Below are 15,108 nucleotides of genomic sequence, written 5' to 3'. Positions count from 1 at the left end.
GGGTAGATTGGGTCGGCAAATGTGAGAGTGCAACTTCATCACAGGAACATTATTCTTGGGTTCTTTTACGTCTTTTCATCTTTCTCCCCATGGCTGTGAAGCTTGCTTCCTTCGTGGCCAGCCTAGTTATTAGGCTCCCTGCAAGGCTCCACCCCTTGGGCCTCGCCCGAACATCACCACGGCGGGAGGACGCTGGGCCCACGAGCGGCGTAGGCACCCCGCCACGCTAGCAGCCAGGCCACTGCCCAAACGCCGTTGTCGTCGACCATGGTGAATAGCAAGTCCCGGTCGAGTGCCAGGCGGCAGCGCGGCCAGCGATGGTGGCAGCAGCAACGACAACACCAACGACCCGCCAACTGGGACTGTGGGACCCTAACACCGGTCAAAGTGGTGGCCAATCTCTCTTGGTTGTTCCAAAGTGTTCGCCCTGAGGAGCGTCAAGAAAAAAACATACAAATCTTCGCAAACTTTTCACACCCCTTCGCGCACTCTGATTGGCCGTTTTGGCCATTGGAAAGACCACGTGGTCGTAGGCCAACCTACGGCTCCCAATAGATGCACAAGCCCTACCCTACCCCAACGCGTCTCCCCCTAGTTGGCTCTTCCAGCAGGGCCGCTCGCGCCGTTCCCCCTTTCCTTCTTTTTTTTTCCTCGTTGATATTTTTTTTACTAAGAATTTTCCATGTAGGTTTCTTTTTGGCCAGGGCGCCCATCTCGAGGCAGAGCCCAGGGGCACAGAGCTGTTACACGCGCTGCTTTTCAGAGTGGCTGCTGAAGGCACAGCGCACCGCAACACGCCCTTCGTAACAGGAGCGGCAGCGACTGCTCGCCCTCCGACTGTGGCCGCTCTCCCCAGCGTGAGCAGTACTCCTTGTCGCAGAGGACCACGCCGTAGACGGCTGTAGCTCCGTAAGGGCCTGGGCGGCTTGCGGGTCGAGCGCGACAGTGACGTTGTGGGCAGACGGGGGTTGGATGGGCAGCACAGGCGGTCCGCTGAGAAAGGCGTGGTGCGCTGAGTGGGCCAAAGGCGATACGCGGGAACTGCCGTTAGTGGGGATATATGTAGGGAGGTGGAAGCGACTTGACTTCCGCCATTTAGCGCTGCAGTAACACCCAACCCAAAACCAGCGTCGATTTAAATGGCACCGTATACTCCTCATGACTTACCACAAAGAAACATGTGCAGCAACGCACAAGTCTACCCGCCACCAAACTTACGTTCCTCGAATATAATTGGTTATAGTTTTTGTGCTCTACAAATCAGCTGCAGACTTTTTTTGAACCATTAGGCAGCAAACGTCGTAAGCATAGACAAACCAGAAGAAGAAGTTAGAACACAAAGCGCAGCCAGACTCCTCAAGTTAGCACCCCTCATCCCCATCCCCCAAAACATAAGACGATAACAGACATTGTGAAGGCGTTTCTGCCTCCATGTCTGAGACTCGCCGTCGATCCATGCATCATGGATGAGATACCATATATATTTGATCCCGAAGGAGACATCTTCTTGACTCTTTTCAACCCAAACGCCCCATTGAAGGTATGGTACGAGGACGACGAACCTGCGCCCTTGGACCGGGAAACGCGATTCAGGCCTTCGTTTAAAGACGTTGATCCCGCCGGACCTTTTTCCGCCTCTACAACATCAATCTTCGGAGCACCCGCCTTCAGAGCATCCGCCTTCGGAGACCCCTTTCAGGCTCCCGCCAAAGAAGCAGCACCCGCATTATACGAAGCATCCGACGAAGAAGGAACTCCCGAAAACTCCCACCTCGATTCTGAGTTCCCACCGAATCAACCAGAAATACGAATGAAAGTCTCCTCTAAGCATTTGAAATTAGCCTCTAGGTTTTTCGATGTCACGTCGAAGGCTTGTTGGCATGAATCCTCGGTGGGCACCGTGATCGCAGATGGTTGGGACGTGGATGCGTTGGCGGTCTTAATGAACATTATCCATGGCCATCATGGAAGTGTTCCAAGTATAGCCCGGTGGAGCGTGGAATGAAATGTTTTATTAACAAGTAGCCTTAGACGACTTAAAAGTCTTACAAATTTAAACCTTCCAATTGGATCTTTGTGGAGCCTCTAACACAGGTGATTGCCGCAGCCACGACGGACTAGGTGACGACATTAAAGAATGCTCCTGAACAGGCACTTCCTGCTCTGGACCTGGCGCAACCTCGTCACCGGCATCACTCTTATTGCTAATCGGCGAGGCTGACGGTGGCAGCAGAGGGCGTTCTAGGCCATCTGTCTTTTGCTGCTGGCTCGATGCGACATCATCTGCCGGCTCGATTCCCAAGAGGCCGGAAGAGTGAATATCGTTTCTCCGCTTCGACGAAGATTGAAATAGTCTCGTTGTGTATGTAATCGCCTTTCCCCGCTCGCGAGACCTCGCCTCGCCTTTCTCCACTACGAGTGATTGAGAATCTACGGACTGTCGTAGATTCGTCCGTGAATTGCACTCTTGAGGCCTCGTTTGGCTGGCGAGACCATGGTGGCTTGTCGGCCTCGCGAGCGACCTTCCTCGCCATGTACATTCAACTGCGTAGCCATATCGCTCGCGTGGCCTCCATCGTCCTCGAGCGCGGCCTCTCGCGGTATACGCCTCATACAGGAGCATGCTGGAACAAAGAATTCCCCTGTAAGTGTATGTGCTTGCGGAAGACGGGCTCGGGAAGATGCTTGGCGCCCGACGTTGCGGGGTAATTCTGTTTTGGTCTGGTCGGCCCCTCAGTGATGTCCGGGATTTAATTAGCGCAGACGGTCAACCAACAAAAGGTACCAGGACACCAGGCACGTTTTCCTCAACACCCTTCAAAATTGCTTGCCCGCCCTACATCGCAACCAAATCCAGTCTCCCAGGCGTCACGATCTCAACTCTCCACCTCAACCTCCGGACTACGATGCGCCGTGCATAAGTATCGGCTCACTCTCTGCCATCCTTCTCATTTCCAGCGGAGTCCTACTCCACTCGAGCTCTCCTCTTTCTTACTCGCAGTATTGGCGACGTGCGCACCTCCTTCCATTATCTCGAGAGCCCAGATCTCTAGGTTTGGCTATCTTATCAGCCCCTCGTTTGAAGAAGGGTTTTAAAGATATGTGCCATTTCACGCGGACTACCTGCGGCAGATGCGGCGCCTTGATGAAGGTCGAACGCACTGTTACCTGCGCAGATGCCACCCAACACGATCCCGCCAACGACGGCTCGAACATTACGGACGTGACTGACGTGTGTGGTACTTGCAGCATTCCCACGCCAGAGTCCATGTAGACGCGGCGATCGACGGCAGGGTATCTCTTAAGGCTTGGGGGTTGGGGGGGTTATTAAGAGTAATAATACATCAGCTTAATTATTAGCATGTGGACGGAAAATATTAATAGCGTACAAAATTAGTCCGCTGTTTCACCTGGTCTAGAATCTAGTAATTTTCCCAGAAGCGTACGACTTCCTAGTAGATAGTGATGTTGTTCCATGCCAATTCATTACGATGTGCTGGTTGCGTAAGATGTTCGCGGGTTGGGGTAGAACGGAACTTGCCCGTCGATGTGGTCGACAGTAAATGGTGGCCTGCTCCCTGGGCCAGTCGAGTTGTGAAGAGCTCTAATATCGGTGTTGACTTTGTTCGCCGTAGGCCTGCCTGCGATGCCTGCACTCTCCTTCTTCTCCCCAAGGAAGACCGAGATAACTGGCAGATCGTTCCGGCCCGGAATGTGTGCCTCGTCGGCATTGTAGGTATCGTGAAAGATGTCGAAGACAAGATATGTTCGGAGGTCCCATCTCTCCTTCGCTATAAATGTGACTGTTGAAGGGTTATTCTGGGCGTCAGATGGAATCAGCCGCTCAACTTGCAGAAGTCGAAATGCAACGGCAATTAAGCCCTCGCTGGAAGCCCATGCCGTAGCCCAATACCGGCTCTTGCGCGAAACGACAACAACTACCCGTTTCGCGATCCTCCCACTCTCAGCATGCTCCATCGTTATGTTGGGGATCGATGGTGGTAAGTCGTTAATGGGTTTGGTAAGCCAGGGAATAAGAGAGAGAGACGGGGGAAGGGACTCGAAAATAAAATTCGGTATTAAATTATTAGGAGCCACGGGACGGGCCAAGGTCGGCTAGAACGGGGTGGGAGAGTGATGCTGCACCGACGTCGTCCAGACCCCGGCTAGGAGCGCAATCTGCCTCGTTGCGTGTGCCTCCCCCGGCGTCTGTGCATTTATTAGCATAAGGCCAAAACCAGAGACGGCAGTTGTAGCCTAGCGTCGGCGTAGGCGCTGCGCTGAGATAGGAACCATTCTTACTGTGTGGATCGCTGGAGGTGGGCTGTTTAGGACCGATGATGTAGAGTAAAGCGTGACGACAACCGATGCAGTTGGGCTTTCAGCCGGTGCCCGCCGTGATGAATGAATCGTAGGAGGACAATGTCCTATTGGCGGAGGTCGGGGAGGCGTGCGCGGCGGGAGCAGTACACGCTGTTGGACGGGACAGCGGCGAAGACAGCACCGATGATCGTGTGGCAGAATCCGTTGTCTGCTTTGACACGGTGTAGCACGCGAGCTTCTAACTCTTGACGGGACAGGGCCAGCACGGTCGCTGCTGTGGAGGCGCCAGGTGTGCCGAAGAGATCGGGCAGAGGATGGCAGTGAAGCTGGACGATGCAAGGAGGATCGGCTGGGGCATCGAAGTTGAGGATGGTTGTGTGCTCAAGTCAGTAAGTATGCTCAACCACTCTCTTTAGCTCCCTAACTCTGTACGGAGTAGCGGAGACGAGGTAAACCCATATTAATTACTAAGCAGTTGGGCGGGCTAGTCTGTCTCCAGGATTTTCCACAGAGTGACCGGACTAATGTGCGTTTTGTGCACGGCTGGCGCTCAAGCGGATTTGTCACGTGTGATCTATAAGGATCCACACGTGACTTGTCCCCCTCCCAACGGATAGCATATCCGTTGGGGAAGAGGGGGGAAGATATTATAGATTAGTTGATCCGAAGGATCTTAGATAGATTGAAAATAATCAAGTTATTTTTAATTATTATTTTATAATAATAGTAGTAACTCCGTTACGATAACTTTAATTAATAAGAAATTTTCTTTATATTAACGTTTATATGTATTATTATATAATTTATAAAAATAATTCTTTAAAAGAAATTTAAATAACTCTTGTTACTTTTATACGGGAGGTTTATAAAACCTTTTTTTTCGTTCGAAGAAAGTTTTATTTCTCGAATCTTTACTTTTTATTTATCCTTTAAACTTTTAATTATAATTAAATTACTTAAAACTTTTTTTTAATAATAATTATCCGTTATTAACGAAGAGTTAAAGATTCGAATTTAATACTACTACTATTTTTTTAAACACTTTTACTTTTAATCGACTATGTTATTTTTACACCTTTTTTTATTATTACTTTATCGTTTTACTTTTAATAATTTATCGTTACCCTTTTCCGTAAACTCGTTTTAATTACTTTAATAATATAAATTATTTTTAATCCGAATTAAGTACCGTTTTTTTCGACTATAAATATTATTCTTTTATCTTTTTTATTAGTAATAATCCGTCGTAAATTTATATAAATAAACCTTTATATTACTTTTAAAGTATTACGGTTTATCGACTTTAATATAATAACTTTTTAACTAATTATCTTTAACCCGTTCGAATAATATACTTTTAATATAAGTCCGGTCTTTACTCGAGTCGTTAATAAATAAACTATTAATATTATTAATCCGGTTAATAATAATATTCCCGTTATTCTTCGTAATATATTTATTATAAAATATATTTAACTTTAAAAGTATATATTTTTAATAACTAATATAATACCACTCGTTAATTTATTAAACCACCGTTATTTAAAAAACGATAATATTTATTTATTTAAATCTTTTAAAAATACCCGTTATCGATCGTCGTTACTATATAATAACCTTTAGTATTTTAAACCCGAACGGATCGGTTTTTTCGATTTATCCCGTAACGATCTTAATTAAACCGGTTTTATTACCGATAGTAAAATATTTATTTATATAAATATTTTTAACTTTATTAATAAACTTTAGTATATAGTTTTACGTTACTTAAAAGTATTCGTGTTAAATATTTAAAGATAATACTTTATTAGTTTCGTATAGTAATAGTTTAGTTGTATCTTTACGGACACTAAACGTATCTCTTTAAAGAATTTATCCTTCGACGAAATTTATATCGTACTTTAAAATAAATTTTATTACGTTTAAACGTAGTACGTCACTAACTTCGAGATATTAAGTAACGGAATAAGAAATAAAGTCTTATATATATCACGATTTAAAATACCTTATAATAGTATAGGTCTTAAATAATAGTATAATATAATATATAATAAATGATTGTTGATTTTGTAAACTATTTATATAAATTTAAGGTCGGAGAAAAGGTTTAATATAACCGTTATATAGTTTAGTTAAACGGTATATAATTTAGTGTAATATTAGACTTTTGTAAAAGGAGTTTACGTATAATATTTGTCGAACGGTAGTAAAAAATTTTCGTCCTTTATTAATAAATATCGTAATATATTACTTAATAAATAAAAAAATTTATAAGAAATAAACGGTAATAACGTATAAAAAAACGGTTACTTATATTAAATCCGTTAAAAAAATAATATTAAAAATAAAGGAAATAAACGAAAAAGATAAATAATAATACGGTTTAAATATCGTTAATATTTATTTTTATAAACGTTAAGTCTTAAAACACTAACGTCGGTGTAATAATACGACGTTATAATAACGTCGTTATAAACGGTCCGGTTTAACCGAGTATTATACGTAGACTCTTTTTACGGGAGTCTAGTATCACGTTAAGTCACGTACCGTTTAACTAAGTTATATAACGACTATATTAGACCTTTTCTCCGACCTTAAATTTATATAAATAGTTTATAGAATCAATAATCATTTATCACATATTATATTATACTATTATTTAAGACTTATATTATCGTAAGGTATTTTAAATCGTGATATATATAAGACTTTATTTCTTATTCCGTTACTTAGTATCTCGAAACTAGTAACGTATTACGTATTTAAACGTAATATTTAATAATAACTCTTTATTTTTAAGTAACCCCGATTATTAAGTCTACTCGAGAGTTACGTAAAAACTCTTTTACTTAAAATACGATAAATAATCCGTAACTCTTTATTAAAACGTAAAAAAAACGTTAAGTACGTTTTTACCGACGTATTTTACGATAAACCCTTATAAACGACTAAACTCTCGTTAATTTTTTTCCGTCGATAAAACCTTTACTTATCGTTTTACGGTTTCGTAATACGAAAAAAGTAGTAAATAACTTTAAATACGACGAGATAATTTATAAAAAACACTCGACGTAACCTTCGAAACGACGACGACGTTTTAAAAAAATAACCTAGTTAATACTATAACGGGATTTAAAAACGACGAGTTATCGTCGAACCGTTCTTAAAATATTTTAAGTATATTCGAGACCTTCGACGAGTTTACGAACCGACACTTTACTATTAATATAAGATATTTAACACCGACTACGACGAACGACGAGAATACGGAGAACGATAATATCCTTTACTATTAATTAACTTTTTAACTTTAATAACTTTTAGTTAACGAAATAACCACGACCGTATTATAAAATAATACCGTCCTTTATAAAAACATTTTATAACCTTTAACTTTTATTACGGTTATTATAAACTAGTCACTTAATAACGAAGATAAGGACGATAATCCTTTTATAGTACTTTTAACCGTAAGTACCGTTAAAACTTTAAAAAAGTATAAAAAGATAAAGTCGACCGACTTAATAAACTTTTCGGTTACTTTAAAAATTAAGTATATACCGGACCTACCTTTAAACGAGTACGTATAATAGTAGTTAACCTTTAAAGGTTCCGTATATATAATAAAAAGTCGTTTTTAAAATTAATTTATTAACTTTTAACCTTTAACTTTTATTACGGAGTACCGGTCTACTTTAATAACTATAACGATTCGTAAAGTAATAACGTTTTTAACTTTATCACTTATTCTTTTAATATTAATAAGTTTACCGATAATATCCGTCTTTTTAAATTAAGTAACGGACTTTTTATACGAGGAAAAAGACGAACTCTTTAATAATAATAGTTATCGTTCGGATTTTAAAAACTTAACTTAATAAAGACTTTAAAACCGGTTAAACTACTTTTAAACGTTACACTTATAATATATTATTATACTACTAATTACTTACCGTATAACGTTAATTAAAAACGAGATACGAAAATATAAACTTACGTATTTTAAAGTAAAACGACGGGTTATTAACGTAAACGAATCACTAAACTTTTACGGACCTTAACGTACTCTTATTTAAACAGGTTTAAACTACGGTATCCGACGACCACTACTTTATAAAGGTTTAATAACTCCCGACGTTAGTATAAAGGACGATCTCCCTCGTTTAACGTTATACGGAGGACTTTAAGGTTAAGTAATATTACTTTTTATTTAAAGGATAAATTAAATAAACCGTTACGATTAACCGTATAAAGGATATAATAAATAAAAGGATATAAGTATTTATATTAATAATAAGTGGAATATTAAGACTATCTCGTTTTTTATCCTTACTTTTAATTATACTACCACTTTTTAAAACGACGTAAATACGACCGGTTTTATAAATAACTTCTTTTAAAATATAAAAAGTTAAAAAATATACGATCTTTTTAACCGTATTAACGTAACTATCGTTAAAGACTTATAAACCCGTTTCGACGGTAAAATATACGAATAGTACCGTAGTTTATTAATATAAATAAAGTATTAAATAACCACTAACTTATTTTATTAAAAAAACCCTTCTTAAAAATAAGTTTCGTATTAAGTCTACTAATACTATATAATAATTATAACGTAATATAATCACTTTCGATAACTTTTAATCCGTAAAAGTATTTAAACTTAAAGTTACACTTATACCGTAATATAACCGTCTCGTAAACTATTAAAATAACGAGACCGTTATAAATACGTTATATAATTAATTATATTATAAACTTTAATTATTTATTAACGAACCACTTTACGGTATATTACTACTTAACTATTAAAATAAAATAATTTTAATCGTTATTATACGGTATTAAACGTATACTCTCTTTTTAAATATTACTTTTCTCTCTTTTAATACTACGTAAGTAAATTAATAAGTCGTATCGTTTATTATTATTAACTATACTTAACCGAAAGTTAATATTACGTTTAACGTTAACCCGACTCGAAACGATCGTTTTAACGACCGTCGTCTCCGTTTTAACGGAGATAAATAATACGATAAACCTTTTTACGACCGAAGTCGTAACCGTTTTAAAAGTAACGTTAACGACTACCGATCTTAATCTTAATAACGTAATTATAATTAAAATAAAAAATTCCGACGTAACGACGATAAAGATAAACGGGACGACTTAAAAGACGGTCGTAAATTATACCGTCGTTATAACGTAAATAGGTTTTACGGTCGTATAAACGTATATTTAAAAAAAGACTTTTAAAACGATAATAACCGTAGTTATAACCGTAATTAACGGGATAGGTTTTTAAATAAAAACCGTTAAAGTTACGAGTTAATATTTCGTAACCGTAATACTTTTTTTAAAAATAATATATTTACGTATTATTTTATTAAATCCGTTTAAAACGATTTACTATTATATAAACGTTATTATAATAACGATCCCGTATTCGTAAACCGTATAACTATTACCGTTTAAAAAGGTTTTTACTTCGTTTTTTATATCCTTTTTACCGTCGATATAAATATAACCGTATTTATATACTATACTCCGAAAAAACTATTTTAAATAAATAACGATATAAATAACTTTACTTTAAAATAAACGAGTTAAAAACCCGTTTTATAATCTTATTATTATAATACCTTTAACGGTAACCCTTTAATATAAACGACGTTATTAATAATAATATATACTTAACTTAACGTAACGTTTTTAACTAACCTTAACGTATATTATTTATAAAGGGATAGTAAAATTAATTATAATCCTTTATACGTATATTACTTTACGTTTATACTAACTAGTACACGACGTTAAAGTATTAGTAAAACCTTAACTTAAAACCGTAACCTTTAAAGATATAACGTCTTTCGATACTACGGACTCTTTATACCTTTTTACGGAAATCTCGAACGATAATATTATTAACGTTTTATTATTACTTAATAAAAAGTTATCGAAACTTAATAAATACACCCTACTTATAATCTCCGTATACTTTTTAATAAATAACCTTAAATACGAGATATACGTCGACACGGACGTATCGGACTACTTTATCGTCGGTATATAACTTATAAAAAATACTATAAATATTCGTTATATAAAGTATAATAATATAATTATTACCGTCGGTAACGATATAAAAATCTATTAAAAGGTAATATTTAATATTTACCTCTTCGATACTATTAATTATATAAAAGTTTTAAGTTACGTTACCGTTTAAATTAACGTAATCGATAAATTAAGTTTAAACCTTTTTATCGGTAATAAAGTATTAAACGACCTTAACGTTATTATAAACGTTTAAACTACGATAATCCGTTATAAAAGACTTTATAATATACGGTTATACGAACGTATCGAACGTTATAAGTTACGTTAAAACGTAATATATAAAGTACGAACGAATACTAACGTATAGTTTATTATACGTATCGTATATAATATCTTAATTAATTACAACGACCTCCTTTTAAATAACGATAATAATCCTTTACTACCCGTTATTAAATACCGGTTTATTATTTTTTAAGTATATACTTTCGACGTACTCTTTTTATACTTATATAATCGTAAGTTTTTACTTTATAATTACACCGACTTACTCGTTTTAATAAACTAAAGTACGGTACTTAGTTATATTAAAACGTTCGATAATTAAAATATAATAAATACGGGATACTACTAATTATACGTCGATACCGTATATTAAATTCGGAAACGATAAGGTATAAAATTTAACGAAGATACGGATATACTCGTAATTAAATATTATACGGTATTACGTTTACCGTCGTTAAACTATACCTTCTTCTCGTCTCCGAAAACTATAAGTTAAACCTACGATAACCTTAAAGACGGTTTAACTACTCTTTATAACTACGAGACCGACGATATAACGTTTTTTTTATAAAATTACGTAAATCGATTAGTGTTATTATACGGACTAAAAATACTACGGTTTACTTTAATTATAAAAACTTAAAACGGTGTTTTTATTTACGTAATAAACCCCGTTATAAAAGTTAAATATTAAACACTCGTTTTATAATACCGGGAAATATTCCGTAATCGAGGTATTATACTTATATTAAATAAATATAAAATGTAAATCGATTTTATAAATAGTTAGTAAAATTAACGGTAAAATATTAAACTTTATTCTTTAAACCTTAAAAACGTCGTCGTAGTCGACGCTTTTTATAATAAATAGTAAAAAACCGGTAAAATAAAATATTTACGTAACGGTACTTTTATTACTTACTTTATTTTCGTAGTTTAAAAGATAGTTAATAACGTACGTAAAAACTACGTCGTAATTAACTTATACTTATTAAATAAGATTACTATCTTTAACGTTTACTTACTACTTAATTAAAATAATATAATATAAACCGTAATAAATAAGAAACTTTACTTAATATACGATATAACGATATTCTTTTACTAATTAACGGTATACTTAAACTACCGTTAACGTTTTACCGTTATTAATAAAAAAGGATTTAAATACTTTAACGTAATTTTAATAAGTTTACGAAATACCCCGGTTTTTATATAACACTTTATAAACCGTCTTTTAAAACTTATATACGACTTCGTAAAAGTTTATATTAACGATATTATCGTCTTTAACGATAACGTTAACGACTATTTTTAATATTTAAAGACCGTATTTAAACTCTTTATAACTAACCGTTTTTACGTGTCCGTAAAAAAAACCTTTTTTACTTTTACCTTTATACGTCTTTTAAGTTATATAATTAACGGAGAAAGTATTACCCGTATAAACGACCGTATTAAAGTATTTTTTAATATAACTTTCCCGACCTCGTTAACGGATCTATCTTATTACTTAAAAATAGTAGGATTTTTATATACTAGTATTATATAATTCGACGTTAAAGTAAAGCCTTTATAAAACCTTAAAACCGTATTAACGAGATAAAACACCGAGTATTACGGTCTCGAAAACGGACTTAATTAAAATAAACGAAAGGTTATTATTAAACGTTTAACCTTCGAACTTACGTCGAAGTTACTCGAATCCTTTAAAACCCTTTAATATACGTTATATTAATAAATACGTTTATTTTATTATAACGTTTTAATATACCTTTTTTATTAAATAAATTCGTATAAAAAAGGGTTCGACGTATTTTTCTTTTAATTATTTAAACCTTAAAACGGTATATCGATACTTAGTAAAAATATCCTTCAAAAAGGATACGTCCTTTTACCTTTTTTTTATACGTCTTTTTATTTTACGAAAAAGTATACGGAGTATTCGAGTTCGAAGTCGTTAATATTACTTAAACTTTTATTAAAATATAAAAGATAATTTAATTTAATAAAAACTTTATCGTAGTTTTAACGGACTATATATTAATTAAAAATATTATTATATATACTTTATTAAAAACGTTAAACTTAAATAAAGTAAACCTTAAACTAATATTAATAACTAATTAAATATTTTAATTTCGTTTATAAATCTTATATATCCCCGGTAAGTTAAATATAATCCCCGATACCCTTTTACGGTTTTTAACGTAAACTTAAAAGGATTCGTTAAAAGACAACGATATCCTTAAAGATATAACGTATTAAGAATCGTTTACTATATTTTAATTAATAAATAACGAAGTATATAATATATCGTAAACCGTATAAGTTTTACCGTTCGTACTACTTTTATATATTAAAACTTACTTATAAAATTAATATTATACGATATCGTTAATTAATAACGAATTCGTAGTTACGTTTAATACGACCTTCCGTTATAACCTTTTAAAGATATACGACACCGACTTTAATTTCCGTATTATTAAATAAATCCTTTTCGACGTAAAAACTATTTTAAGAAACTTTATTAAGGATTTATAAGTTAATATTCACGGTTTCTTATAAAATTTATAAAACGGGTTATTATATTACTACGACGTATATAATAACCTTAAACTTTATATCTTTACGGTATTAAAACGTTATATTTTAAAGTTAATATATAATAATTCTTATTACTTTAATTAAAAACGTATAAAGACGTAGTTAAACGGTTTCTTTATACGGTAAAAACGAAGGAAGATCCGGTAGTATATTAAATATTATTACGTATATTAAACGAATTAAATATTACGTTTAAAACCCGTTAAGTCGTTTTACTCGATTTAATCACTAAAATTACTATATTATACCGTAAGTATAAACTTTATCGTCGTTATATTAAAGGTGTTAATAATTTATATTTTATAATACGTATAAAACTACGATATATTAAATAACTTATATACCGTCTTTTATAAATTTTTTAAAAAAACGTTTTTAATACTCGGGAACACGTATTATATAACCGTAAACTAAACTACTTAACTTTTTAACGTATTTTTATATATAGATTAGGGTATTTTAAAACGAATTATTAACGATAAAGACTTAAAATTTATCTCGAACGTATAATACGAAATATTTCACCGTTTACGTATAACGTTACTTATATTTACGGTATACTACGTTTAAACCGACGGATTATTCGAAAGGAAGAACTAAACTATTAAGATCGTTTTATAGTTTTATTATACCGAAAGTCTCGATACTTTATAAGTAAATATTATCCCGGTATTATAATTTTAATTAAATAATACGAAGTTATCGGTTATTAATTATTCGTTAAACGAACTCGTATTTGGTTTCCGTTTATTTAATCTTATTAATTTAATAACGTTTATAAAAACGGATAAACGGATTATTAAAATAACGTCGATTTAACGTCGTATTTATTAAAAGAACGTTATAAACCTTATCGATATCGTAAATACGTAAACTAAGTTTTAATATAATAAAAAACACTGTTTAATAAAATTCGTAGTCGGTAATAAAGTTTTTATTCGTTTATATTACGGTTACTACTTATTAAAAAGGTTAAAGTTAAAATTTAATTAATAATACGTTAAACCTTTTTAAATCCTTAAACGTATCGGGAAATAAATATACCGGTTCGATATCTCGGTCGTATAAAATATTTACTTTATACTTAACGTAATATACTTATATAAAACCTTTACCGGACCGGATCCTTTTAAACGTATAAGACCGTTATTAAGTCTTATAATATAAAATAATATACCCGACGTAAATAATAAGAATAATTATTACGAGATCGAACGAATTATCGTATATCGACTCCGTCGTACTCGTCGGACTTTTACGGTAAACTACTTAATTAAATAGTTAAGTTACTTATATTATAACGACTAGTTTATTAATTAAAAGTTACTTTTTAACGACGTTAACGAATTAATAAACGATTACAACGTAGTATACTCCGATATTACGGTATATTTATAAAGTATATTAAATATAAGTAATTACGTTACCGATACTAAAAACTTATCGAACGAGTAATAAAATATTATTACGATACTTTCGTAACTTAAACGTCGACGAAAAAGGCCGTTTAAAACGGTAACCTTTAATAATAAACCACCGTTTTTTAAACCGTTTCGAAAGTTATTACGGGGATATTAATAATTATTATATAAAGAATAATAGTATTTTAATACCGTTTATACGTAATTTATTATTACTTACTTTATATATTTACTTATACTTTATATCGTTTTTATAAATAAACGAACTTATATTACCCGTTATCGTTATAAATAATTATAATACGGTTATTTAATATAATAAAACTCTTTTTAATACTTTATTTACTCTTTTACTATACCTTTTATTCTTTTATTTACTTTTTTTACGTATATTTAAATTTAT

At 33.8% G+C, this 15,108-nt stretch overlaps 2 protein-coding genes across 2 annotated transcripts; both read right to left on the bottom strand.

The window, feature by feature from the left end:
- Positions 1-3,486: 3,486 nt before the first annotated feature.
- SPBR_09011 (uncharacterized protein) lies at positions 3,487-3,978 on the bottom strand (the record flags this gene model as incomplete). The annotated part of the gene is made up of 1 exon (XM_040767137.1): positions 3,487-3,978. The coding sequence occupies one exon, from the start codon at positions 3,976-3,978 to the stop codon at positions 3,487-3,489; it is 492 nt and encodes a 163-aa protein (XP_040616791.1).
- Positions 3,979-4,087: 109 nt separating this feature from the next.
- On the bottom strand, positions 4,088-4,681 carry SPBR_09008 (uncharacterized protein; the record flags this gene model as incomplete). Its single annotated transcript, XM_040767134.1, has 2 exons — positions 4,088-4,209; positions 4,567-4,681. 2 exons carry the CDS (start codon positions 4,679-4,681, stop codon positions 4,088-4,090), a joined length of 237 nt encoding a protein of 78 aa, XP_040616790.1.
- Between the last annotated feature and the right edge of the window lie 10,427 nt (positions 4,682-15,108).

The sequence above is a fragment of the Sporothrix brasiliensis genome (genome assembly GCF_000820605.1).
Source record: "Sporothrix brasiliensis 5110 chromosome Unknown Cont20, whole genome shotgun sequence".
Taxonomy (NCBI): Eukaryota; Fungi; Ascomycota; class Sordariomycetes; order Ophiostomatales; family Ophiostomataceae; genus Sporothrix; species Sporothrix brasiliensis.
This window is presented reverse-complemented; position numbering and strand designations above follow the sequence as displayed.